At 41.2% G+C, this 27,704-nt stretch overlaps 3 protein-coding genes across 4 annotated transcripts; 2 read left to right on the top strand and 1 right to left on the bottom strand.

Moving 5' to 3' along the window:
- Window positions 1–2,202: 2,202 nt before the first annotated feature.
- Window positions 2,203–14,634, top strand: pdpr (pyruvate dehydrogenase phosphatase regulatory subunit). Its single transcript, XM_069663604.1, has 17 exons — window positions 2,203–2,346; window positions 2,599–2,732; window positions 3,859–3,940; window positions 4,311–4,474; window positions 4,619–4,740; window positions 5,029–5,146; window positions 5,834–5,983; window positions 7,789–7,981; window positions 8,110–8,234; window positions 8,447–8,602; window positions 8,813–8,946; window positions 9,293–9,441; window positions 9,528–9,640; window positions 10,047–10,141; window positions 10,284–10,373; window positions 10,494–10,676; window positions 11,436–14,634. Exons 2-17 carry the CDS (start codon window positions 2,672–2,674, stop codon window positions 11,841–11,843), a joined length of 2,343 nt encoding a protein of 780 aa, XP_069519705.1. The 5' UTR covers window positions 2,203–2,346; window positions 2,599–2,671; the 3' UTR covers window positions 11,844–14,634.
- Window positions 14,635–14,932: 298 nt separating this feature from the next.
- Window positions 14,933–18,768, bottom strand: mrps11 (mitochondrial ribosomal protein S11). The gene is made up of 6 exons (XM_069662536.1): window positions 18,612–18,768; window positions 18,295–18,399; window positions 18,042–18,140; window positions 16,994–17,123; window positions 15,866–15,931; window positions 14,933–15,123 (listed from the first exon to the last, which is right to left on the bottom strand). Exons 1-6 carry the CDS (start codon window positions 18,698–18,700, stop codon window positions 15,016–15,018), a joined length of 597 nt encoding a protein of 198 aa, XP_069518637.1. The 5' UTR covers window positions 18,701–18,768; the 3' UTR covers window positions 14,933–15,015.
- Window positions 18,769–19,294: 526 nt separating this feature from the next.
- Window positions 19,295–24,236, top strand: mrpl46 (mitochondrial ribosomal protein L46). Of its 2 annotated transcripts, none has more exons than XM_069662328.1 (4): window positions 19,295–19,555; window positions 20,090–20,291; window positions 20,576–20,746; window positions 23,763–24,236. In XM_069662328.1, the coding sequence occupies exons 1-4, from the start codon at window positions 19,295–19,297 to the stop codon at window positions 24,005–24,007; spliced, it is 879 nt and encodes a 292-aa protein (XP_069518429.1). In that variant the 3' UTR covers window positions 24,008–24,236. The 2 variants fall into 2 exon arrangements, with proteins under 2 accessions (XP_069518429.1, XP_069518420.1); XM_069662319.1 differs by having other exon boundaries at window positions 23,760–24,236.
- Window positions 24,237–27,704: the final 3,468 nt, after the last annotated feature.

Here is a 27,704-nt window from a genome sequence, read left to right as displayed (position 1 = left end):
GCAGGTATAGAAAGTACTCCTAATAATATTATTGCATACAGTAGACCCTATTAAATCCAACCATTGCAAGCACATTGCAACAGCATCAAGGAAAACTCCTTTTAATAGGGAAAAACCTTGAGCTGAACCAAATCATAGGTTGACAACCATCAGCCTCTGGTGAATATGTTGAGCTGAAACACATTGTACACCAAAACAGTTGTGTTAATGCCATATAACTACATCTATACAGCAATAGTTAATAGTTTTTACCTACATCATATATATATATATATATTTTTTTTTTTTTACAAATTGGTGAAGGGTACCACCATAACAGAATAAATTCAAACATGCCTCAATGTTTCTACTGTCAGATGGGGTCCTAAATTAGATAATGGATTTAAATTTAAAATCCCCCCTTTTAAAGCGGAGAAAGTCGTTACGTCCAGGTCATGTATCCACCAACTCACGGTGAGAGACAGCAACTTGGGAAATCACCATAAAAGTGCTGGCAGAAGAACGCGCTCCACGCTCACGTGCACATTGGTGCAGAAAGGTTGACAAACTAACCGACTCTGTTTGACTTACCCTTTCATTTCCTTTAAAGGTTCGCTCCCAGTAGCACGTAAAAAGGTATCTTTATGAGTACTGATTTAAATTCCATCTGGGCAAACACAAAGTTTTGCGTGTTGCACTGCACTCAACCCACTCTGGTGCTAGCGGGATTTTGGCGCCCCCTGGTGGTCAGTCTTGTACCTGAAGATCAGAAAGTGCTACCACAGATTTTATTTGCTCTCTGTATTACGCACAGTTCAAACATTTTTCAGGAAAATACCTAGAAGTAGACATCGACAAAATTTTTCTGTAAATTGCAACCAGTGCTACCAGAGTGCAAAGATTGCTGACATTGATTTAGAGGGAATAATTGTTAGATAATTTAAGGTCTGTAATATTTCCTTTTGTCATTTTTGTACATAGTACAAAATCATCCAAATCCATATGAACAACTCAGCTTGAAACCCGTAAACCTGCAACCACAATAATTGTAAATATGTATACATTTACATGTAGTGTGCTTCATTTATATTTGGCAGTTATAAAGAATATATTGTCTGGGGAGTAAAGGAGAGTGAGGAGAGATAGCTATTGTATTCTTTTCAATTTCCGAAAATGCATGACATTAACTTATTAATGGCAACTAACAAGTCGCTCTTATTTGATCCGAGTCTATGTTTTAAGTATATTTAACGGTTAGATATGTTTTATTTTGAATGTCCATACCGGAAGTGCTGTTTGCGATTGAAGCTGGCTTGACATTGGTCCTGACTGCTGCACCCAAACAAGACTTTCTGTCATATCACTCAGTCACTGGTATTTACTTCTATCTCTAAATTATCACAACATCTGGACTTGGCTGATTTGGTGAGTTTTAAGTCTGAATAAACAATAAAAGAAGCGTCAGGGGAAAGTTTGTCAACGCGGTTAACGTCTGTAAATAATCAACATTAGCTAGCTTCTCATTAGCCTTAGCTACACACGCTAGCTACCAGTACAACCACTGCTAACTTTAACTCCAGGGGCTAAAAAAAGACAAAATGTCAGGAAACATTTCCGAAACTTCACGAATGTAAAGGTCAGCTAAGACCCTTTACCTTTGAGTTGAAGTTACAAGATAGCTTTAAAAGCACTAACGTAGTTTACGCGAAAGCTAGCTGTGCTGCTAAAGGGTAAACTGGAGCAATGCTTAATAGCTGAAATAATAATAAACTGTAACTAATGTTATAATACATTCGTGACAGGTGAAGGACGTTTGTACATTAACCTTGCCCACTGTCAAGGTCCTATCTTCGTTGTGTGTTGTTATTTAGAGTCAACCCGTGTTAGTTAAGATAAAACAACAACTTTATAAATAGCATTCATTATCTCAAAAATAAAACTACAACTGAATAAATAACAGCACTTTATCCTCATGTAACCCCAGATTAAACGGTGACCTTTGCAGTGTCTACACTTTGATCTACCTTATTGTAACCTTGAATCCTGAATGCATGATCAGTTTGTGAGTCTTAGTTGTGTGTTTGTGTTTGCAGAAAGCACAGCTATGTGCAGCTGTGTGCGGAGCTCCAGGGCTCTGTCCCCTGTCCTGCTCCCCCGGCTGCTGCTTCCCCAGACGGGTTACAGATCGGCCGGCAGGGGCCTCTGGACCTCCCCCCATTGTATGGCTGTCAGTGGAGACACCCAGCCACTCCCCCTGCCCAGCCAGGCCCGTGTGGTAATCTGTGGAGGAGGCATTGTGGGGACATCAGTGGCCTACCACCTAGCCAAACTAGGCTGGACTGATATAGTGCTACTGGAGCAGGGCAGGTAAGGTCAAATTATATAGTTACAGGGATTTCATGAGTGGGTAGGTTTGACGTTTTAGATGCTGTAAGGGGGCTGAATAAATTGTGAAGTGTTGTCTTTACTGGCCTTAAGATAAACACTGATGTCTCTCTTGTGACGAACCCTGACCTAGACATTTTCTACCTTAAGAGTCAGCAGAATCAAATTAAAAACAGATGTGGTTCGGATATTGTTCTGTTAAAACTGTATTGTCCTCTTCTGTTCTTTTGGCAGACTTGGTGCAGGGACAACCAGACTGTGTGCTGGTATAGTCAGCGTGGCAAAGCCTATTTCCATTGAGTGTCAGATGGCAAACTACTCCAATAGTCTCTACCAGCAGCTGGAGGAGGAGACTGGAGTCAAAACAGGTCAGCCATTTTCACATGTTTAGCTTTTACTGTATGACTAGTGCTATTTTTCCTACTGCTAATAAATGAGCCTACCATAAACATTTTATTGAATGATTTATTATTAATAAGTTTACTCCCAACCTTTTTGCAGTAATACAAACATTTAGGTGTAGCATGCACTACTAACCATCTCCCATGGAAATACAAGAACTCATTGATGTGTCACTTAGGGGGAAATTCACTAAAGGATTTTTTATTATTGCGTGGCTTTTGCACCTGCTAAACCTGTGCAAATGAGGGCTGAATGCCCCCCAAAGTGCACTGCAGAGCAAACAGCGTTTCTGTGCTCCGGTGTTGTTTGCACATATTTCAGTAAGTCACTATGCCGACATTTGGGGCGAATTTGTCCCCTTTCTATGCAAATTAGCCTCATGGCAAAAAGCAGCTAATTCACAAACAGTAGCGCTAACAGCGCCGCGCAGTTCGAGTGAATTCCACCTTTTGTGTGATCAAAAAATGCATTTGTCTGTAAAACATTCTGTTAATAATATATTGTCATTATTATTATAATCGGAAAACCGTTTAGTCCGGGCCTGTGCGAGGCTCAACCCCGAGTGTAACTAGTACACACCTGTCGAGTCTGGTCTTTACAATAAACTGTTAAAAAAATGCTGCCCCCTCCTCTCCCTGCTCATCGATTTGTGGATGGAGCTGAGATCTGTCAGTGTGCGATCAACTAATGCCTGAGAGTGCAGCACGGCGCAGCAGAGAGTGGAGGTGCAGACAGCTTCTCTCCGCAGTCAGACACCAAACAAGAGCAAACTGCACGGATCAGTGAAACTTTTGTTTGTGCTTGAATATCATCAGTGCAATTTGTTTTGTGAATCAGACCTTGAGACGGAGCAGATAGCAGTTGCATATGATGCGCAATTTATGGTGCTATCAGCAGCTGCAATTCATTCTTAGTGAATTCCCCCTTAATGTATATTTTGTCCTCTCCCAAAGCTAGAATGAAAACTCCCCTACAGTTTTGAGTTTATCCTTTTGGCTTTACTCTGTATTTGAGTAGGGAAGAGCCTTGTTTAGGAAGAGACCTGGTGACTCACAATATATATGGTTTTGCATTTTTGTCAATGTGTTTCAGGGTATGTAAAGACAGGGTCTTTGTGCCTTGCCCAAAATCAGGATCGCTTTATCTCCCTGAAGCGCCTGGCATCACGACTAAGGTAAGACCCCAAACCTCACATGAGTGTTTATTAGATATCTTTGGCAGCATCTATTGCTCTGAGCCTGGGTGGATTGGGCGTGTTCGTACTCTGACTTGGCCACTCATGGAGCTTGTTGCCTGGTGATGGCATGATTGTACAGTTCTTCTTTTTTATGACAGGACATTTTTATTGATGGTACAAAACAACACATCTGCTCTCAGCTTCTTCTGCCTCTTTCAGAGTTGAATGTTCCTGTCTCCCCATTAAATTGTGAAATAATTTTGGCAATGTTTTTCATGATATTGACGTAACTACACCGACATCTTTGATTTGTTATTATACAATCTGTATTATTAAAAGGGCTTCATCTTTTTCACTCTATTCTCAGGGTGATGGGGATCAACTGTAACATTATTAAGCCTAAGGAGGTGGCTAAACTCCACCCTCTTGTAAACATTCATGACCTGGTTGGAGCTCTTCACCTCCCTGCAGACGCAGTGGTGTCTCCACCTGATGTCAACCACGCCTTGGCTGTGGCTGCTGCTGGACATGGTACAGACTCAAACCAGCTATTTATTCTTTGATAGAATATTAATCGACCATATAACAAAATGTGTTATAAGCAGGACTGATGTTATCCCTTCTGATTCTTCAACTTTCTCCTTTTGGACTCCGTGTCTCTTTCATCCCATCCAGGGGTTCAGATCCTGGATCGGACCAGTGTTCAGCAGGTGCTGGTAGAGAAGGGTCAGGTGATGGCAGTGGAGACAGACCGCGGCTCAATTGAGTGTGAATATTTTGTCAACTGTGCTGGACAGGTAAAGCTCGGGTGGGATTCTGGGATACAATTGGGGAAGCGTTAACATTTTCAAGCACTGGGAATTAATGAGGAAATCCTTTGGAAGCATTTAGGGATTCATATTTCTTTCCTACATTATTCTTATAGATAAAGTCAGTAAAACCAAACAAATTGTGAAGAATTGTTTTGTTTTGAGTAACTCTCATCTGTAAACAACTAATCATATTTTGTTAGTTGCCACAGTCAGGATACCTGTCTTAAGAGCAGCAGGTGCGTGACATATCTGCTCTGTCTGTCTGTGCTTCAGTGGGCTTACGAGCTGGGCCAGGCAAGTGAGACGAAGGTGTCTGTTCCTCTTCATGGCTGTGAACACTTCTACCTCCTCACCAAACCTCTCCAGGAGCAACTGTCACCGAGCACGCCAGGTCTCACACATCCACGCTTTCTTGATGCAGGATCAATTTATAAAGGATTTGAAATTCCGATAACATATTAACATTTTGTCAGCTAAATATGATGGAGAAGAATAGAGAACAACCTCCATACAGAGCAACTCTTTGCACGGTACATTACTGAAACAAGCATCTCCTCCCTTTATGTTTTCTTTTAAGATGAAGATCAAATAATTTCTTTTATAGAAAATATCTCCATTTGATAACTTAGTAGCTTCATTTTTTAAATGTTAACCTTTATTTAACCAGGCAGGTCATTAAGAACAAATTATTATTTACAATGGCAGCCTGGCAAAAGGCAAAGCCAGTTAAAAAAGGCAACAGCACACATCAAAACTTTGACAACATGCAGTACATACATGTCATGCAGTCTAGCACACAAGCATTGGGCTAGCAGGCCAAAAATTGACAGGCAATACAACAAGACAACCATCATTACAGGGGAGAATATGGCGCTCCTAATAGTGTATAATGCATTTTTAGGCTAATAAAGGAAAACATGAACTCAGCTTATGAAAGACAGAAGAGTTTATTTTTTGTTTATTGTTACATTTTTAAAGTTAACATTTTTGCATTCTGATACCAGTTCCATAAAGTTTCAGGTTGGCTGCAAACAAACCCATAGGATGTAGTTTAACTGAGTCTGTGTCTTGTCTCCAGTGGTGATCGACATGGACGGCAGGATATACGCACGGCCATGGCAGGGAGGGCTTCTGTCGGGCGGCTTTGAGAAGAACCCCAAACCCATCTTCACTGAGGGCCGCAACCAGCTGGAGATCCAGAACATGCAGGAGGACTGGGACCACTTTGGTAATTTAGAAAAAAACAGTTCCCTCACAGAATTAGTTTGTTAATTGATGTTTTTGTTTTTCTATTATCTTGATAATTAATAATTATCTTGATAATCGGATGACATTAATGATGACATGTCACTCACTCATTTTCTTGGCAGTCTAATTAAATAGCAGACAAGAATCTTGTGATCAATTAATTTTACACAATGGTACAAAATTCTTGGTAGAAGCACCATTTTTAACATATTCAGCAAATGCATGGAGACAAGTAATGAGTAGACGAGGTGGACACAGCTGTTGATCCACTCTGATGTTTTTCAGTAGCACAGACACAAGGTGTGTTTTGTTTTGCGTGACAGTAGGCTGTCAGGTGTACTTTAGTGATGTGAGTAATGTAAAAATGTTTGAAGTTACAGCCCAGAGATTATAAAGAGCACTGAAGTTACTCAGTATAAGTGTATTTAGTTGTTGTTTTATTACTTGTTGTGTGTATAATGGAGGTTAAGCATTGTGTAACCAGAAAGAAGTTTAAGCTTCTTGTTTTAAGGCCAGCATACATATCTTTGGTTGTATTAGAGTTACACAGTTATTCATCTATGACAATATATTTTGACTTTTGAAGTTTAGGCATTCTAGATTAGCTGGCTTGTTTCCAAAAACAAATGTAAAATCTGGACTGATGATCGCAGAAATCTTTCCATTGCATTTTGGGTATTTGTTTGGTAAGGTTAAAGTCATGGTGTTCAGTTTATCAATCAATCTGTTTTTATTTATTTGCCATACACAAGAAAGACAGAGAGGAGGAGGCAAAGAGAGAGAGAGATATAGAAAGAGAGATATAGAAAGAGAGATATAGAAAGAAAGAAAGACAGGGGTACACACAGCGAGCAAAAACAATAACAGTAACACCTGTAGTAATAATAGAGACTGCACCCCCTAGAGCATAGTGTCAAGGGTCACTTAAGGTAGATGAGTTATTTTAGTGCAGGTAGGCTTTTGATGATTTGACTTCACACATACGCTCACACACACACACACACACACACACACACACACACACACACACACGTCTTTTGGCCTTGGCCTTATGCCTGTAATCTGAGACTCCTCATGCAGCCTGACAGCTCGTCGTAAAGGCAGCAGTAAATCAGCAGCAAAACCTGAACTGCAGCCAGAAGGCACAGAGGCCAACTAATCTTCAACTGGTGCTATATGTAAATATTTGTATAGATCAAAAGAATATAGATATTTTTAATTGCATCAGTTTATTGATAGAGTAATTAAAGGCCTTTAATGGACCGCTCACTATTGACTGTTAGACAGTAAAGTCTTTTCAGTCTTACATTTAAAAACAGGAAAACAGATCTGAGGTCTAATATGTTGCATATTGGTATCAGTTTCTACTAGTATAGATTTTTACAGTGTACTTCCATATTTAGCGTTGTTGCCATGAGATCCGTTTTCTTGTAGGAAAACCTGCTGCTCTGTTTATGGCACAACATGGAGGATGAACGCAGGAGCTTTAGGTTGTGGAGTTTTTTCAGTAGCTGATGGTTTAGGTGAGCTAATGCAGTTAGAGCCAACTCAAGTGTGTAGTGTATTTCAGTGTTTCAATAATTTGTTAGACTATATAGACAAAACGCTGCTCTGTTTAGAGGAAGGGAGCAGTGGGGCTTATGGGAAATGAGGCTTTAAATGTTGCTTTAGGCCAACAACAGTTTTGATCAAGGTGCAGTTTGTTAATTATATAAAGGCATTACTGATTTGAAAAGTAAATATGTGGATGTGGATTGTCTAACAAGCGTGTTTCTTGAACCCCAGAGCCGATGCTCAGTGCCTTGCTGAGGAGGATGCCGGGTCTTGAGTCAGCTGAGATCCATCAGCTGGTCAACTGTCCTGAGTCCTTCACCCCTGATATGCGCTGTCTGATGGGGGAGACGCCCGGTGTCTCTGGGTACTACGTGCTGGCGGGGATGAACTCCTCTGGCCTGGCTTTCGCTGGAGGAGCTGGCAAGTAAGTATTGGTATAGATGTATTTGCTCTTAAATTATTTCAGCCTATCAGTGATCAATTTTGTGTTCAGGACATGTTTTGATTGCATGGCAATAAAGCACAAATTACATGTTGTTAAAATGCTCTCAGGTATCTGGCAGAGTGGATGACCTATGGCTACCCCACTGCCAATGTGTGGCCTCTGGACATCAAACGCTTTGGCAACCTGCAGAGCAGCCGAACCTTCCTGAGACACAGAGTTATGGAAGTTATGCGTGAGTAACAGTTTGTATGTACATGTATATTACATTTATTGTTCACTGTAATTGTTCCTCTTTCCAAAAAGCACTCTAAAGTTAAGCTAAAGATACAGTTGAGGACTCAAGCATACAGCCTACAGCGGTGCAAGCTGAGCTCTGTGTTCTTTAGCTCTGCTTTGTAATGATTAGGTCTGTGCTTTAATGTGTCTTTGTGTGTTTGTGTTCAGCTCTGCTGTACGAACTAAAGGTTCCTCGCTGGGACTTTCAGACCGGACGTCAGCTGCGGACCAGTCCTCTGTACGACCGCCTGGACACCCAGGGAGCTCGCTGGATGGAGAAACATGGTTTTGAGAGGCCCAAATACTTTGTTCCTCCAGGGAAAGGTACATGTCACAGGCAACATGATCTCTATCTTAAATGTTCAGTTCACAGAATCCATGTGGCAAACTCGTGCACAGGTTTGAAAGGCAGCTAATTTTTTACTTTGTGTTTGACAGCAGAAAGAAACAGCTTACTGAGTGATATTACCTGGTGTAATTTGGCTTGATGGACCTTTAATGTTCTCTAATCAAGCTGTGTCCTTGTGTGCACAGATCTGCTGTCTCTGGACCAGAGTAAGACCTTCTACAAGCCCGACTGGTTTGACATCGTTGGAGCAGAAGTGAAATGCTGCAAAGAGGCGGTCTGTGTCATCGACATGTCCTCCTTCACCAAGTTTGAACTGACTGTAAGTTGTGATGCACTTTGGGCAACTTTATAAAGTTTAATCAGCTCAAGGATCAAATATGATGGAAAACTGCTGCTGCTCTTTCCTATCTAGCTAAACCTCTAAACACACATAAAACCCTCATCCGGTCACACCCAGTGACTCAGCTTGTGTTACCAATCGGTGTTACACTCATCTTTGTCAGAATGTAGCATTAAAAGTGTGCGATTCTCTGTAAACTCGGGCCTGCAGGTGCAGCAGTTATGTTTTCTATCTCTTTAAATGAATGAACTTGAGACGATGAGTAATGCATCCACTGTGTTAAAGTGATTTATGTGCAACATTTTGTTCTGTCCCGATGTCCCAGTCAGCGCAAGACCAGGCCCTGGACCTGCTGCAACATCTGTGTGCCAACGACCTGGATGTTCCTGTCGGGCACATCGTCCACACCGGCATGCTGAATGAGAGGGGGGGCTATGAGAACGACTGCAGCGTGGTCCGCCTCAGCAAGAATAGGTTTGTAACACCTGGAGTAAGGTTATAACTACAGAGTAACTATTGACTGACCATTAAAAATAACTCGCATGTTGTCCCCTCTCCAGCTTCTTCATCGTCTCCCCGACAGACCAGCAGGTCCACTGTTGGTCCTGGATAAAGAAACACATGCCCAATGACCCACACCTCCACCTAGAGGACGTCAGCTGGAAGTACACCGGTGAGTAAAGGCCCTGCAGTGACGTCGCCATCTAGTGTCCACTTCATATATGAGCGTGGAAGCAATGCAGCAGTATCCCACATCCCATCTCTGCTTGTTACCCAGTTAATTAGAGTGACCTGATTTTGGGTTTAAAATACCAGGGGGACAAAGATGTTAATTACATGTCCAAAATTAATTTACTGAACACTCATGATGTCATGCTTTGAACAGATTGTTTTATGAGTTACTGTATTAACATAAAATGTGATTTGGGTAAGAACACCTGTTGGTACATCAGATTAAATTCTCTGTGTTCAAATGATGTTACATTGTGTCGTCCCTATGAACTGAAATTCATTCAACTCAGCCCTGTTTATCAGGAGGTCTTTTTAAAGGGGTAAAAACTCTGATTGTTTACCAACAGCTTTAAATCTGATTGGACCACGTGCGATGGACGTTCTGGCTGAGCTGTCATATGTTTCCATGACGCCTGACCACTTCCCCTCCATGTTCTGTAAGGTAGGAAACAGAGATGCCATTGACAGAGTTATAATAAGAATAGAGGTGATAGTCGGAGTAATAATGGTATATATTATTAAAGCAGTAGCAGCACTTCAGGTTGTAACAGTTACTAACTGTGTACGTGCGTGTGTGTTTTCAGGAGATGAGTGTTGGTTATGCTAACGGGATCAGAGTGATGAGCATGACTCACACAGGGGAACCAGGCTTCATGCTCTACATACCTATAGAGGTGAGACCTGCTCCTGTCTGCACACACAAACAAACATCTCTCCATAAACTCACCTTTAAGGCAGTACATACTGTCCAGCACATTCAGTCTATAATCAGTGTGTTCCTTTGTTTTCCGCAGTATGCACTGCACGTGTACAACGAGGTGATGTCAGTGGGTCAGAAGTACGGGATTCGTAACGCAGGCTACTACGCGCTGCGCAGCCTGCGCATAGAGAAATTCTTTGCCTTCTGGGGTCAGGACCTCGACGCCTTCACAACCCCGCTCGAATGTGGACGAGAGTTCAGGGTGAAGTTTGACAAGGTCTGTTCTGAAGTCTGCTTTCCTGTTTGGGGTTATAAAAAGTGTTTTATTTGGCATTATGGTTTCAGTCAACAGCAACTGCTGCCATTACAATGGCTATTTACATTAAAAAGGAGACTTTACTTTAATATTGAGTATTGATGTGTTGTAATTCTGTTTATTTCAGTAATACACAATGATTTTGCCCATGTGGTTTACATAAACGCATGAGCCAGAGAGTTGCAGAATAATAAAAGGTACTTTGCCATCTGCTTTGTGAAAACCCTGAAACGTCCATGTTGTTGTCTTTGCTGGGATTTAGAGGAAAAATTGTCTGGAAGCTGCACCTGCAGGCCCAACAGGTGGCATCATCAGCAGTGGTGAAGTTTACCATCCCTCTAGTTCTGCTGCACACAGCAATAATGTCAGCACAGTATTAATGAATGGGCCTCACAGTCTAAAATTGATTTCTAAGATTGCTTTCAGATGAGAATTAATCAGCAGGATCTATATTTTACTGCTACTGTTATGGAAACATATAAACATGAAAAATAGTTTTCTTTTGCTGCCAACAGAGCTGTGGCATGTTTGTAGATGACTTTTCTGTCGGCCGGATCCAATAACATCTAAGAGTTCTCTGTCTCCTTCTTCTTCTTCTTTACTTTGTCCTCTGCTCGGCTCTACCCTTTTCTTCCATTGGCCCTTTTTAACTTTCCACCTCTTCTCTCCTTCACCTCTTTCTTCTACCACTCTCCTGACCTCTCTCTATGCCTCAATCAGGACACAGATTTCCTCGGTCGTGAGGCCCTGCTGCAGCAGCGTCAGGACGGTGTGTCTCGGCGGTTCGTCATGCTGGTTCTGGAGGACCATGACACTGAGCTGGACCTGTGGCCGTGGTGGGGCGAGCCTATCTACTGTAACGGTCAGCTAGCAGGGGCGACCACCAGCAGCGCCTACAGCTACACTCTGGAGCGCCACGTCTGCCTCGGCTTTGTGTCTCCTCCGCTGGGCCCGGAGGGGCTCCCCACACCCATCACCCCAGACTTCATCAACCGCGGAGACTACGAGGTGGACATTGCCGGCCAGCGTTACCCAGCCAAAGCCAAACTGTACCCCTTCAGCTCGCTCTTCACCCAGCAAAAACGCCGCAAGGAAGACATGGAGTTTGGCAACCTGCAGGGGAAGTGATGAGCAGAGGCGTCCGTGACACTCCGTCAGTTACCAAATCCACTCCTGCACTTACCTCGCAGTGCCAACTTATCGTCCCTTTTCTAGCTCTTAATCAGAGGGCTGTATGCACAATCACTCTGAGTCCCTCTCATATTTTTCACTTCCATGTTGCATCTCTCTCGTTCAAAGTGCAATATTAAAGATGCACCAAATGCTTGAGCTGTATACCGTACAGAGCTCCCGCATCATCAGACTCTGCAGTTCTTCTTCAGCCCTGCTCTGCGTTACTCTCAGACAGTCTCAAAGGCTGGTTACTGAGACAGTCTGCAGTTAAGTGCCTTTGTGAAGGCAACATCACTTATATGTGTTGAGGACTTCTTTGTTTCACTTTGTTCACTTTAACCCACTGAGGAGGGATGTTGACCGACAATCTGCTCCCGTCAGGCTGCGCTCACTTTAAAGTTTTGTCACTGCAGGCTGCAGGAGCTTAAAAGAGAAGTCATTCAGTGCTGATGTGCGAAAGAATACACAGTCACTGTGACTAAATGTCATTTTACATATTGGACATTTGCTGCTGTAAAGAATATGAGTGATGTGATTTGGCCTAATGCAGTTAGTTTCCCTTTTATCAACTCCACTACAGTATCCTTAACAATGAAGGAAAATCTCCTCCTCGGTCAGGGGAAAGAATCAGGAAGCCTGATGTAATCACTAGTAAACGGTTGTTTTATGTCCTGCCCATCACTCCTCCTCCTCCTGTCCTCCTGAAAAGACTTCTCGGTCTCTTTTTAAAGCTTTAAGTGAAGTAAAATGACCCCTTTCCTCTTGATTTTCTGTCTTTGTCATCAACTTTCAGCTGTCCTGCTGTTTTCTGCTGTGCGTCGAGCTTGTCGTAATGTATTAACGCTAATGTAATCCAGCCTGTTATTTATGTCTTGTGGTCGTTTTGAAGCAATGTTGAGTTTAGTTTGATGGACGTGTTGTTGGATGTGTGTGTGTGATGTCAGGTGGCTCGTAGACGAGGGAGGCAGAGTGGGAAGATGTCTTACTTTGGTGATTAGAGTTTTGCCTGACTCAGAGTTTCAATGTTTGTGTAAAGAAAGGACTTCAGTGTGATTTAAAATAAAGTATTTTTGTATAGCTAGTGTGTATAAAATCTCTATTTTCAAAACTGACATTTTTTCTAGTCGGTCAGTTTTAAGTTCCATCATCCGCATGAATCAGCTGCACTTCAGCCTTCTGAGCGTTTCTTTCAAATGCTTCCCAGAATATTTCCGTTCTTCTAAATGTCATTTGTCAGCAGCAGTTTCATGTTTTCCTTCATGTGCATTTCTGCCTTTTGTTTCCCCCCATCAACACTAATACATAACGACCATTTAGCTCAGATAAGAGCTGAATTTATCCAGCCATCATATCACACGGGGTCAAGAGCTGAGTGTTTCATCAGTGTGTGTGTTTCTTGTTGGTTAAAGGCTCTGCATCCGACTTCCTGGAAGTAAGTTTGACTGATTAAAACGTATCATCGTAATCTAAAGAAAAAGAGGAACTCTAACAAATAAATCACTTTTGTTTTACAGTGTACAGTTGTTGTTGTTTTGAATTATAGGCAGTGGAGCAACAAAATCAAAGTGTATCTTCTGTAATTTATATGGTTGTAAAATGACACATAGTCCTTGTAGTAGTTGTTCGGTTGAAATACAAGCTTGTGTACATTTTTCTATAAGAGCATTTAGAGCACTAGCTACATTTATTTTGGGGCCCTCTGAAGCACTCTGTACCTCTGAAAGGAGAGAAAACTCACTTTTGGTTTTGGATATCGCAGACATCAGTCTGTGTTTAAAAACAACAGACATGGAAAGCCTTGCGAAAAATGCCATACTTGTTTAAATCTTCTGCTATTTTAAAAACATCTCAGGCTTTTCCACAATGTTAAATATGCTCTGCAGGTCAGGACGAGCTGTTTTAAAAGAAGGACAGGAACCAGCTGCAGCAGGAAGTGTGACATCACTTATAAAGGGCTTATTTCTCTGTATGTGTGTTCTGTTTGTAAAAAGTTGTAAAATGAAGCGGTGGCATGTGAGAGTGTCGTGAATCATTATCAGTCTTTGTCTCAAAGTACAGTCTCGATTTATTCAATTAAAGTGCTGTGACCGGACCTCCTGTTACCGCAGAACCAACATGTCTCTGATGCAGCGGTACTCTGCTTTGGCTTTCTGTCATTCACTTCTGTTTGTATAAGAATTTAACACATTTCAGACTCATCATATCCAAAATATGTTCAGTGTTCTCATATTGGTGTACAGGGAATCTCAGAAAGTCCCCATGTTGTCCAGTTTCTGTGAAGGGACCTGGATTATGTGTGAAGTTAACCAACACGACATGTTAAGCTATTTCAGCTGAAGGGATTTCTTCATCAAGTGAATGAAGTGAAAAGGCACCTAACATTTGCACTAAATAAGGGCAGCCTGCTGGTTTCCTTTGTTTTGTTTGTTTGCTGTCAAAGCCTTCCTGTCATATTCCTTTTACTTGTAAGGCGAGACAAACTCGGACATGAGATGGTCCCGGGAAACACTTTCAGCCCATTTAACAGCACTTGTTGTCTTTTCAAACACAGTGACACTCAACTGGATGATGGTTTGGTGCATGTCTGCCTCTCATACAATGTTTCCATTTTAACACCACTTGTACATGACTGGTCTGTAAATGCGTCTTTTTCTGCAGAGCTTTACAATAATGTATTTATATCATGTAAAACTGCTGTTTGGCCGTATAATGTACGTCTAATGTCAAATATAAAGAGAACTTTGCTCATACAAGAAGGCTGACTCTGCCTCGTCTGTTCACTTCATGTGCGCTGCGAGCTCTGTGGTGTGGTAAACTCTAACACAGTCACTGCCTCCCACACACAGCCGTCAGTCTGTTTCTGTTCTGTCTGCAAACATCGGCCTGCTAATGAACATCAGAGCGCCTGCAGTGAGACTGAAGGTTTATTCATGTGTCAACAGTCGCAGCGGAGGACTGAGACACCTGTTCTCTGCTCATTACTAAACACCATCTGCAATTATTTCCACAAATGAATTATGTAAGGTCAGCTCAGAGCCAGAAAGTTATACAACAAAACACTTTATTAGCATATTACAACACACAGTCCCCTCCTGGTTCTTCCTCCTGCACTGTGGCGGCGCTGAGGTCACATCCTTCTGGCTTTGCGCGGACGACATCCATTGTGCGGCACGGGGGTGTTGTCAGTGATCGATACCACCTCCAGGCCGCCCATTGTCAGGCCTTTGATCGCAGACTGCACAACAGAGAGAAGGGCACTCATTCATCAACAAAGCTAATGGGAGCAGATCAAGATGTGTGTGGCCCTTTAAACGGCCTTAAATGATCCTCATTATGAAAAGACTGAAATTAATTAGAGGTCGTATTTCTTCATGCAGTGACAGCTTTATTTGAGCTGCACTCGCAATATTAGATCAAGACAGAACAGGTTAGTCGTACAAGATGCAAAACATGTTTCAATTTCATCCTGTTGTCCTGATATGCCCCTTTAAACTTTCTCAACTGTCATATTGAAGCCTGAAATATGAGGCTACTTTTGCTTATTAAATATCCTTGAAAACAAATTTATACTAGAGCCGACCGATAAAGGATTTTTTTTATACCAATAAAGATTTTAGAGAAGAAAAAAGTTTACCAATATGACGGAAAATATAGTAAATATACAAGCTGGAATAATATTCTACATTTTGGAGTCTGCACTGATTTGCACCAGAAGACTTTGCAAATTTACTTTTCTCTTAAACACATAACTTTACAAAAACATAAATCATAAATCTTGATACCGATACATCTGTGACAGTCTCAACAAATACATTGGTCGGGCTCCAGTGTCAAACAATTAAATAAAAAGAGCGTAGTCATAGCGAAACAACATGCAAGGTTCAATAATAATATTTAGAATAATCTAAGAGTGTTCTTGGGGCTGACAGATAGTTGCACTGATGCACCACAGAAACACGTTCTCTTCTTCTACTCACCAGACGTCCAGGACCGATGCCTTTCACCACGACTCGGATGAACGTCACTCCCTTCCCTGCGGCTTTCTGTTTATAGGAAGAGACACACAAAAGATTGATGTCTACATGTGCAGCCGTTCGTGCAGCTCGTCTGTTCAGAGCGGCTACATCATTTGGTCCAGCAATATAGAAATGAAGAATGCAAAGCAAAAGAGAATGTCAAATTGTGTTTTTCATCCCATAGAGGCTAATACATGTGATTTATGACCATAAACTGTGCTTCACTGTGAGGATTGGATGCTTTTATCTGACTGACGTAATAGTTAACTAAATCTTTCTTGGTTTTGATTCCCAGTCACACAAGACCCCTTCAGCTTTGTGATTGGCATGTTAGGAATATTTTCTGATACTTTCTAGGCCATCAATAGATAATGACTGAATGAATAAAATTATTGATAGTTCAGTTTTTTTCCTGTAGAACAGAAGAACGACCTCATCTAAACACAACAGATCACAGGTCAGAATAATCTCACATCCCCGCTTAAGTGATAAAAGACTACAAGGCACCAGAATGAAACACTTCATTTCTCACACTGAGAATCAGTGTGGCCTCAACCCTGTTATCCAGAAGTCTACATAAATCAGGCTCATGTAAAGTCTAAATAAGCACTTAACACCATTTGTTGCACTCTGTCACAGCCCCTTGTTGAGGGCAGCTTATTTATAACACACATTTAACACTTAGAAATCCCTTGTTGTCACATGAACATGAACTTTACCACTGTTTATTTATTTCAAACAAGTCCCAGTCCTGCATAGATAACAGGATGGCCGAGCTGTGCGACAAATCCCCATGTATACTCTACTACACCATTATTATTAACATCAGTTGCAATGACCCTTTAACGGCTGAAAACAGTCGTGTTTTTCTCTGGTTGAACAAAATATTTTTGTAACTTTACAAGATATTATGAACAAAAAAGGATAAATTAAAAACCATAGATAAGTGAATGTACATGTAAACTATTACTTTTTAAACAACGGTATACCGCTGCAGCCCTCTTCTTATCATTCTCGTGTATCTGAGCAAACACTGACTCTGACCTCTCACAGCCAGTTATGAGTGTCAGAGTAACAAGAAGAACTCACCACAGCAGCAGAGATACCCGCAGTCTGAGCAGCGATGGGCGTTGACTTCCTGGCGTTCTTGAAGCCCTCTGTCCCGCAGGACGTCCTGACCAGAGACTGTCCTCCGCTATCTGTCAGCTGGATGTGTGTGCTGGTACAGGACAGGAGAGTTTACTGCGTCACTGACTCACAACTGACAGGCATGTTGTTCTCTTTTTGAGTGGGCACAAGTATGTATTTCGCACACTGTCACACTGAGGACAGGTTATATGTTCCCCACAACTAATTTGACAGCAGCACATAACAGCTAATACACAGCAAAATGTTCTTTTTACTTAACTCAGCATCCACTGGATGAGACTTCTTTACCCCCAGCAGTTTTAGTTTAATAATCAAAAAAATAAACCCCTATTTTCTGCTTGATTACTCGCATCTGTTTCTACTTGAAATGGCAGATGGAACAATCTGCTCCAGCAGGCAGATCCAAGTGTCTCTCTATAAAGCACAACAGTTTAGTACAAGTGTCTGAAAAGTGTGTGGAAAATCTTTCTTATTCAACAATATTCTCAATCTTTTATATCATAAACAAAGAAAATCTGTGCTTATTGTCTAGCTATGACTTTTTCTCAGTGATGGAGGTAAAAAACCTCACCTCTGGTTTGCAGAAAATATGTGAAATTTAGTTTTAAAACTAAAAAACATTCTTTAGAGAAAAAGTGAATGGGGTGTTTTGATTTTTCATAGCAGAAAAACTAACAACATTAACAATGGTTCTGTTCCACCATTTATTGTTAGGCAGTATTTAGGGGTTGTACTAGTTGCACATGAGTCTTAAAGGTCAATGTTTCTGCAACTTTATGAAGTAACGACGTAACCTAACCTAATCTAGAAGATTTGAAAAACTAAACTATCTTAGTGAATTTCTGGAATCTAAAAGGGATATCTCCAGAAATATAAACCACTTGGAAACAGATTTTAATAGTAAAAAATGCCAAAGTTACTATAAAGAGAGGTCAACAAATAAGTTCTTGTTGTAATTAAAATGTAGCTTATTGCAGTTACTACTTACTTGTTGTATGTAGCTTTAATGTGAAGGATTGGTAACTCCTCGAACTTCTTTCCAGCCCATCTCAGTGAACTGTTCTCACCGGGCAGCGGAGGAAGATGGCTGAGGGATGAAACTTAGGTTGATATTTGATTTTATTGCTCAACATTATTATACTGCAGTGAGTTGAGCTTCTATTTGCTGAGCTGTAGAAACGATACACAATCATCCCACCAGAAGACAGACGTGCTCAGGTGCATGTGTGGAGTTGTCTTACTTGAAGTTTGTGGAGGTTTTCTTAGAGCCTGTGGTGGATGCTGCTGTCTCCCGAAGTCTGACAGCGCTGGAACATAATGTTCGCTGCAACCCACTGCCTCCACATCTAAGCACAACAAATGTCAAAAGCATGATTGTCATGATCCCGTGTGATTTCTCTATAAGCTAGAATATAAATTATGGTAGACATTACCATACGCGTCATCTGGACATTTTATAAACGTGCTATGTAACACACGACATGCAGAGGGGTGACTTTTTCAGAACTAGCCGTAAGCTAACAGGGATGCTAGTACACCATGCCAATAAAACACTTACAATGAGCTTCCATTCGCATTTAGGGGACCAGCCAGCTGCCGGCATACTTTACTCAATGAACTAATGAATATACAATTTAAGTTATACATGTTTTATATTTACAAAAAACGAATTCGCTGTCAGACAGTTAGCTATTTAACACACAACAAACGTGACATTGAAAGTGCTGCAAATCCAGAACATACCATGACAACCCATAGTTTTTGAGGGTTGCCAAGATTAGAAAAACGTTTATTTTGCCAGTGCAAATACAATTTTCACTTGTAAAACCTGTTGAAATATATAAATATAAAATTGTCAAACATGTTACTGCATTTCTGTTGTACGCGAAAGCTTTTTATTTTTATTTTTAAAGTACATTTTTATCAACCTCCCCTACTGTTGTTCTGAATAGACCGTTCGTTATTCTGCAATGAACTATGGGTAGAAGTAGAATTATGTTGCATTCAAGTACTCCATAAATACTCGTAAATGTGAAACTATGAAGATAAAGACATTCTTGAAGCCTCAGTTGTCAACAAACCTGCCTCGTGTTTTAAAATCGTGATTCTGGCATTTCTTTCTAGTCTTGTATTGTTGCATCACCAAGGCAACAACGCACGGCGTATGAATATCCAGACTGTCTTTTAGAGTAGTACCGGTGTCCCATTTTTTTGCAGATACAGTGAATGCAGCAAAAGAAGATGGCTGCGCCCTGTGGAAGGATGGCGAGTCGGTCTCTTTTACAGTTTATGTCTTGTTTTAACAGGACAGCGGTGGGAAACACGGGGCTCCGACAGTTTTTGAGTACTTCTGCATGTCGGGCGACTTTGCAGACCAAAGTTGTAACGGAAAGAGTGAATTCTCCGTGGACGTTGATGGCAGCGGTGTGTCTGCAAAGGCTCCCGATCATTTCAGCGGACTTCAGTCCGATAGAGCAGGACTTCAAACAACTAATTCAGCAGGTGATTTCATAGATATATCTATGTATGGTGCTTTGATACAAAACGTAATATATTGCGCGATTGTTCAGCAAGAACTAGGTGCAGTTTTCCATTTAAAAAAACGTGGCTCTTAATTCAGTGTCTTGTATTAGAACCAACTACTTGTTCAGTTCATGGAATCAAAAAACATTTTTTCAACTACTTTCCATTAATTAATGAGATGCTGCTATTTTCAGGTCATGAAACGTGTTATCTTGTGGGATGTAAGCTTATTTAAGGCAGGACAGTAAATCATTATTATTTGACAACTTACTAGAATCATGTCCTGATATAAAATGTAGCAACACGTCTGTTGCCTGAAAAAATAACAGAAACATTAGCTGCACAATGATATTCAGCTGCAGAAGAACATGAGGAAGATGACAGTAACAGTAATTTAACCACAATTAGATGTCAAATTGACACCCAGCAACACCTTCCAAATAACCTCAGTAAATAGAGGTCAAAAAAGGATCCCAGGATTTGAGATTGAGACCTTCTTTGATTTCCTTTCAGTTGGAGTTTGAGAAAAGTTTGCTGTCAGACCATGAGCTGCGTCTTCTGGAGGACGCTGAGAGGATGAGCCGTAAGCAGGCGGATGACTATGAGTCCGATGAAGAGGATGGCCGCAGGGACCAGGAGATCGTGTTGGCTCAGGACCTGGAGGACTCCTGGGAGCAGAAGATGAAGAACTTCCAGCCAGAGGAGAGGGTCAGAGGTCAGTCAGATAAAACAGATTACAGTATACAGGCTGTTTGTCCTGCTCCTGTCATTAATCAAGTTAAACAGAATAGAAAAAGAACAATTAGATTAATCTACAGGCGTCTCATCCATCTAGGTTAATAGTGAATTGGAGGAAAGAGACTATTTTTTTGATAGGAAATCTATTCGCTCTGGCATTCTTAATTTACACTTTATTTCCTGTGACATTTCCAAAGTTGGTGCAGATTTTGCTCCACTGAGAGGGTTTTAAACCAGCTGACAGTCCCGTCTCTTGTGCAGCTGATGTAGATAAAGACCTTACTTCGTTGGAGCGCTGCCTGGATAAGACGCTGCTCCTCCTGGCCGAGCAGCAGGTCGGGGCGGAGAAGCTGTGGCTGCTGCCTCAGACTCAGTGGCAGGAAGGAGAAACGCTGCGGCAGACGGCCGAGAGAGCCCTCGCTTCTCTGCCAGGTAACACAAAACATCATTTCTTAACGGATGAGGCAAGAAATGTTTACATGAAGCTGCTGATATTCTTGTTTTAATATCCTTTTTGTATGATTTTATACATTTTGTATTATCTTTTTGCTCTGAAACTTAACTCACTTTATTCAACTCCCTACTGCACTGAGACCTACCTTTAGCTATAACCATAAAATATAACATTTATCATTTAAGTATTATACCCAATGCTTTCTGTGACACTGCCTTGTTCCACTAGGAGTGAATAAGAACACATGTTCAGATCCACACACACCTGCTTTAATACATGATACTGCTCAACTACATCTACTGGAGTTACCGACATTATCTCTTTAACACACAGTACAGAACCCCCCTCCTTCTACTTCATGTTTCCTTATAATATAAATACAAACAGATTTGTGGGCTGCAATTGCTACGGTACGTCATCTTCCATTTCCAACGAGGTTTAAATGTATATTTAATCAGCGTGATCAGCCGGATGACCATAACTTTTTGAAATATCCCATATCCTACTGCATACAGAACACACGCGACGGTGTTTCCGCTGATCACGGAAATAACACACTGAAAAGCTGCCACGCATAACTAAAAGCCTCCCTCCATCACCCCACCGACATGATCATCGCAGCAGCATCGTGTGCTTGTTTACAGTTTACAGGCAGATGACACACAGACTCTGCAGCTCAGCGTCAGTTCACTCTGTGCTCTCATGAAGGGCTGCATTAATGTTATATCAGACGGACTTTTGTTGTAGATTAGTGAAGGAAAACAAGAAAATGGCGAGTACTCCTTTTGCACCAAGCAACAATAAAGAAGCAGATTAACGTGTTCAGATAATTCACCTCACAAGCACAGGTCCTGTGACTATTGCACATGCATGCATTGCAATTGAGACTGTTATGATTATGTAACGATTTATCGTGCAGCCCTATTATCAATTAAGACCTATTAAGAATTTATCTCAAAGTACTAAGATATAATATAAAGTGTCTGTTCTCCTTAAAGGTCTAATCTCGAAGATTTCACTCGTGTTTTCTTTGGCGGCACCTTTGGCGATAAACGGTAATTACGGGGGGCACACTTCCCAATTTAACAAGGCGTCCACGGTTGGCTCCGGTTGTAACTCTTGATTTTCCTGGCTGACGGTCGCTTTCCTTTTCAGACTGTTTGCTTCATCTGAGCGTCCAATTAGTTTCTTTTTCTTTGGATTTTCACTTATTGTTGAAGTTGTATCTGTAGTCATCCATCTTTTCTTTGTTTGTTCAGCCATAGTAGATTACTGTTTACTCGCAACACCTGCAGAGACCGGAAAAGCAGCCGCTTAGCTCCTCCTACCCTCTCTGGCAGACCAACCACTGCTGACTGATGGAAAACGTGTCACTAACTGGGCGCCGCTTGTGATTTTTTCCTGCAAAGTCGCCACAGACACCCAGTCTGTAATACTTTAAATGCAAAGGCTTTCATCAGTGGGCCATATGCTCAATCACCATTGTGTTAACTCATTCAGCGATAGATAGTGACTTAACAGACATTTATTTAAACGAAAATCTTCCAGATTATACTTTTAAAGTCGATATGAAACAGTAGATGTGATTATGTTTGTTGTAGACTAGTAAAAATCATCATTGGTTTAACACCGAATGTAGCGCCATCTGTAGCTCCTGTAACAACAGACGGTCACTGACTCAATGGAAAATAAGGAACCCCGCAGTGAAAAGCAATACCAGTATCATCTTTGGTACTAAGAAGAAGAAGCAATGAATTTTAGATCAGTTTTAGATAGTGAAAAACCAAGGGCAGATTGTCCACTCTAGTGCTTTAACTCTGAAGCAGCTACTTAAAATCACATTTAGCTGCACTTACAGAGACCTGATGCTCTGTGATGGATAGTTTAATATTCATCTTTACTACAAGAGTTCTGTCCTTTACTGCTTTACCTTTAGTTTCAGGTCAATTGTTGCATATTTTGAAGTGAACATTAACTGTGGGTAAAATGCAGCAAAAAGCAGAGAGAGGATAATGAAGAGTGAGGAGGTCATGTCGAAACTGGTTTAATGTATTCCAATTAACGTCGAAACATTGCTTACGGCATGATATGCTGTTATTGGTTGTATTATTACAACACGCTCCATATGCTGCATTATTAGTGTAGTACATCCTGATCTCTTTAGCTGTAACGACCCAGTTTTATCTTCTGCATCATTTAAGTTTAATGTGCGCTTACTTAAAATAGCTGTGTGGCACTTCCTGTACAAACATCCACATTGACCACAACAAGAGGGTCCGACTGACAGCCCTTATACACGCCGCATTGTACTAATCGGTATTCAGAGATTGGATCTAAGTTGTCATATCCACTTACACGTCCTCTGATGTCAGCTGCGGACCAGGCTTCACTTCATGGATCAGCGAGCTAATGACAGGAGGAAGTTTGCAGTCACAGCCGGTGAAACAGTGACCCTGTAACGATCCCTCACACACGATATTTAACATGAGCTGTAAAACTGTCTTTTTTTCTCTCTCTGTATCCGACAGAAATGAAGCTTTAAAGCGTTCAAATAAAACGCTGAGTTTGTTCAACAGTTCCACAACACTGCTCATGAACTATTAATGTGCCCACTCCATCAATCACTTCCTATTAAGACTTTCCACTTGACATTAACATGTGCCGTTTGGTGCAGGGTTTTTATTCACTGAGTCTTACAGTAGCAGGAGTCAATCCATTTTTAATATAGCTGGGCTCACTGGGAATTGAACGTCTAACATGGTTGCTACTCTGTGTGTTGGGTCCGCTGGGAGATTGTGATTTAGACGACGTGAAATTGGATTAAAACTTAATTGGGAAAAGTGTGTTGTTGTCACCGCAGAGAATGAAAAACAGAGCATTAGGCTAATACAACACTTAATTATACGAGTGCATTAACTTTAGGAACATCTGCACTTCAGCCCACCTTTCGTCTCCAGCTGAAAGAGCTGACAGTTTGTTCTCTTCCTGCAGCAGCTGCTTTCAAGGCGACTTTCCTGGGAAACGCCCCCTGCGGAGTGTACAAGTACAAACTGCCCAAAGCTGCTCGGACGGAGAGCACGGTGGGAACGAAGGTGTTCTTCTTCAAAGCCGTTCTGTCAGACAGCGCTCCCCCCGCAGCTCCGCACGCTTCTTTAATGTGGGTGAAGAAAAACGAACTGCAGCGCTACCTGAAGCCGGCGTACACGATGAAGGTCGAGCGCTTCATCACGGGCCAGTGACGCCAAAACACAGAACAGAGACGCTGACTCACAGTACGATATTTATGAGGCCCAGAAAGAGGCTCTTTTCTCTGCTCTGTCGTCTTGCATCATCAGATGTTCTTCCATTCAGTATGGTATATGTGTTTCATTGTTGTTTCATTGTGCAAATAAACTGATTTTCACACAAACTGTGAGCATCATGTAGGAGAGATCTACTTTTCATCAAATAATATGACAGCCGTATTTATAAAACGCATAAAATCATCTTGAAATCTTTCCTTAACTGTAACCTATGAGTCTTTGTTAAAAGTAGGGCTGACGCTGCATTAATGTGATGCCAGAATAATCAGAAAAATTAGTTTCCAACTGAAAAAACGGAGTCAGGCCCCCTCAAGTCAGAACAACTTTGAGAGTGACAGAAAATGTTCAGGTTGACTTGGTTTTATTGTCAAAATCTTTATACTAACGTACATATTGCTTACATTTTTGATTTGTGATGTCATATAAGGTTGCAACTCTGGATTACTCTAGATTACTTCGAACATATAAAACACATTCTTTTTGTAGCCTCCATGCTGTTTCTAAATCACGACTTAAGCTTAACCCAGGTTGGAAGAACGGGACCACCTGAGCAGCACCTGAGTTAGAACTTAGAGATGAGGGCTGCATCACAGCTCAATGCACGTCATCATTATGACTACCCATCATGCATTGTGTCCAATAATTGGCTACAAATGATGAAGGCTTACATAAAATGTGTTCCCTGCAGCTATATAGACCAGGTCAACATCATGTACCTTCCTTATCTGATCATCACATATGTCCGACATAAACACTTGCTCACTGCCGGCCAAACAACAGAGCTTCACAACAGTTTGGTTATAGCAGGAAAGGAACAGTGTAATTAATAACTTTAACGATGGCCTCGTGAGCCAGCATGAAACAAACCAGGACCAAGGACGTGTCTCACCTAAGAGGAGTGAGGCTATCATTAATGTCATTATAAACACCAGGGCCTTCACTGCTGTGACCTTTTAAAATATCAGCTGAAAAAATATCTTTTAGGAACATTCCCATTTGTTGTTCATGTTAAGAAAGAGCAAAAGCACTTAGAGTAAACAATGTTCAATAAAATGCACACAAAATGAAAAACAATTTAATTACTACAGTCAAGAAATTATGGATACTGTTTAATGACGTCACACATCAGGAAGTGGTTCTTTTGTAATGTTCACATATCCCATATCCCATCAAAAAGTGCATTTATCCACATGACATAATAACAGATGACACATTAAATATAATCTTAACATATAAATGAAGTTGAACTTGTCATAAAAATGTTCATATTAAAATGCATTGGTCTGTATGAAGTCTTAAGGGATGTGGCACAACCAGTCACATGTGGATGAGTTAGTAGTTCTCCAGATAGAGAGACAAGACAATACACAAAATAAATATACTAAAGCACAATAAAGAATCATGTTTTAAAATGTAAAATATATACAAAAATTAGGATCTTATAAGGAGGCATCTGTACCAGTGTCTCCAGAGCTGGGATTGGTAGCGTGCAGAACTACATGATATTTGACATAACCAAGATGATAACATTTTCTGAGGCATCGAGCGAGCAAATACATTTATACATAAGATTTCATAAAACAGCTTGGAAAGCTCAAGCTGTTCAAGACATTTAATTTGCACTAAACCATTCTGTTCGCTTATTGTTTAACAGTTTCAGTTTCAGTGTATTAATTCACAGTAAAAACAAACATAATAAATATGAGAACAATGATAGAAGACATAAGCTGTCTGAAGCTTGGGAATAGGGACTCAAACACTTGGGAGATAATATTAAGATAAACTGTATATTTTGTAATAAATCATGTAGATTTGAAAAAAAAGATGTATTAAAACAAAACTAACTGATACTTTACTTTTACTTTACTTGACACAAATAACTATCAACTAAATCATCGCCAAAGATATTTTATTGTTCAGTCAACACATTGGTTGAATAGGTAGGATACAATAAATAGAGATATAAGTCAAGTGGGAATAAATATAATTAAAGTGAGCTTCACAGAGGAGTTACAACAATAAGCTCTCACTGCAGAGAGAACTGGAGAGACGCTTAAATTAAAATTATACTTGAGTGAGCTGTAAAGAAAACAACAGAAAAGAATAGAGACCCTTTTTTTAGCCCTTCCTTTAAAAGTGTTATCTACTCACTGGCCCACAAATACATACCGCCTGCTCAGCTGTCACAAATTGGTGAAAGGCTTATACAACTGTCATTTAAACCTGTAAGTGTTCTTTACATGTAAACATCAGGATATAGTATACGAGTGTGGAAACTGAATGTTGCTGCAGAGCACGCTGCATGCTGGACTGTGTGGGCCTGACAGTACCTCGGTGCAGGCTGGAGGGGAAGTGTTGAGCTGCAGCAGCAGGCGGACTCTCTCTGTGTAACAATAGATGGCAGTGTTTACACACCAGTCTCAGAGCAGCACTGTGTGTAATTATGCCTGTGTGGTGACCTCAGAGGGGGGACTGCAGAGAGAGCTTTCTGATCAACTTCCTCTTACTCAAACTGAAAATATCCATCAGAGCCGGCTGATGCCGCTCTGTAATATCCACGATAATTTGTCTGAGGTAAGAGCGTTTTGGTGTTCCCTACAATCAGCCTGTTCTTTCTGTTTGTGCCTGCTGGGATGAGTTTTTATCAATGTATCAGACCAAACATGAGCTTTTTCCATCTTTGTGTTCGGGGTTTGGAGGCCGGTCCGACTGTAGCGGGGCCTGTGAGATGTGAAGGTCAGGGCGTGCTAATAAAGGCCATTAACTCTTAGACAGATGGTTTGCGCACAGAAGCACTCACTATTCCTCCGGCTGACAAAGACCTCCTGCTGCCCTCCTGCTGCCCTCAGTCCGGTTCCTGTGTCTGACGTCAAATCAAGGTGTAATCACAGGTGCAAAGAGCAACAGTCGCTGCTTTCATCTCCAGGGGGAGTCTGATGAAAACGTCTTTACCCAGTTTGTAGTGAAAGGGCCTCAGAGGTTAGAGAAATTGGCTCAGGAACACAAGGTTGCCAGTCTGGATCCTGAAACCATCACAGAGGTAAGTGGTCAAACGTCTCTCTTTTTCCTCCTTGAAAACCAATGTCATCGTGCCCTTGAGCAGGAATTTAACCTGCAATCGCTCTGGTAGAAATGTTCAGAGGAAAATAAGAGAAGATGGGCAGCCTCTGATGTGTAATAACTATAACTGCAGGATAGATTAAAGGGGCGTTACAGCAATTATGATACTCTTGCTTTTATTGTGAAAGCTGTTTTAAAATGCCTTCTGTGTCTCTGGAGGAGCTTTGTCAAGTCTCAGAAAACAGTGTCTAAGTAAAAGATGCCATTGAGATGCATTGTGGGAACTGTAGGGTTTACATTTTGAATGTTCTTTTTAAAAAATGTCTTGTGAGCGGGTTCAACCAACCCCTGGACTCTTTTTTTTTTTTTTTTGGATCCTTTTTTGGCCTTTATCTCTGGAGAGGACAGGGGATCGTGTTGGAAAACAGGGGAAGAGAGTAGGGATGACACGCGGTAGAGGGCCAAGGATGGGAGTTGAGCTCGGGGCTCGGACTGTAGCCTCTGTACATGTGCCACTGATTTAACCGCTGAGCTAAACCAGCACCGTTTTAATATGGGAATTCTTCTTTAATGT

Source organism: Semicossyphus pulcher, unplaced genomic scaffold (assembly GCF_022749685.1).
Source record: "Semicossyphus pulcher isolate SPU_LCO1_2020_fin unplaced genomic scaffold, fSemPul1.0.p SCAF_1, whole genome shotgun sequence".
In the NCBI taxonomy this organism is placed as follows: Eukaryota; Metazoa; Chordata; class Actinopteri; order Labriformes; family Labridae; genus Semicossyphus; species Semicossyphus pulcher.
Note: the sequence above shows the minus strand (reverse complement) of the source record. Positions and strands in the feature narration are given on the sequence as shown.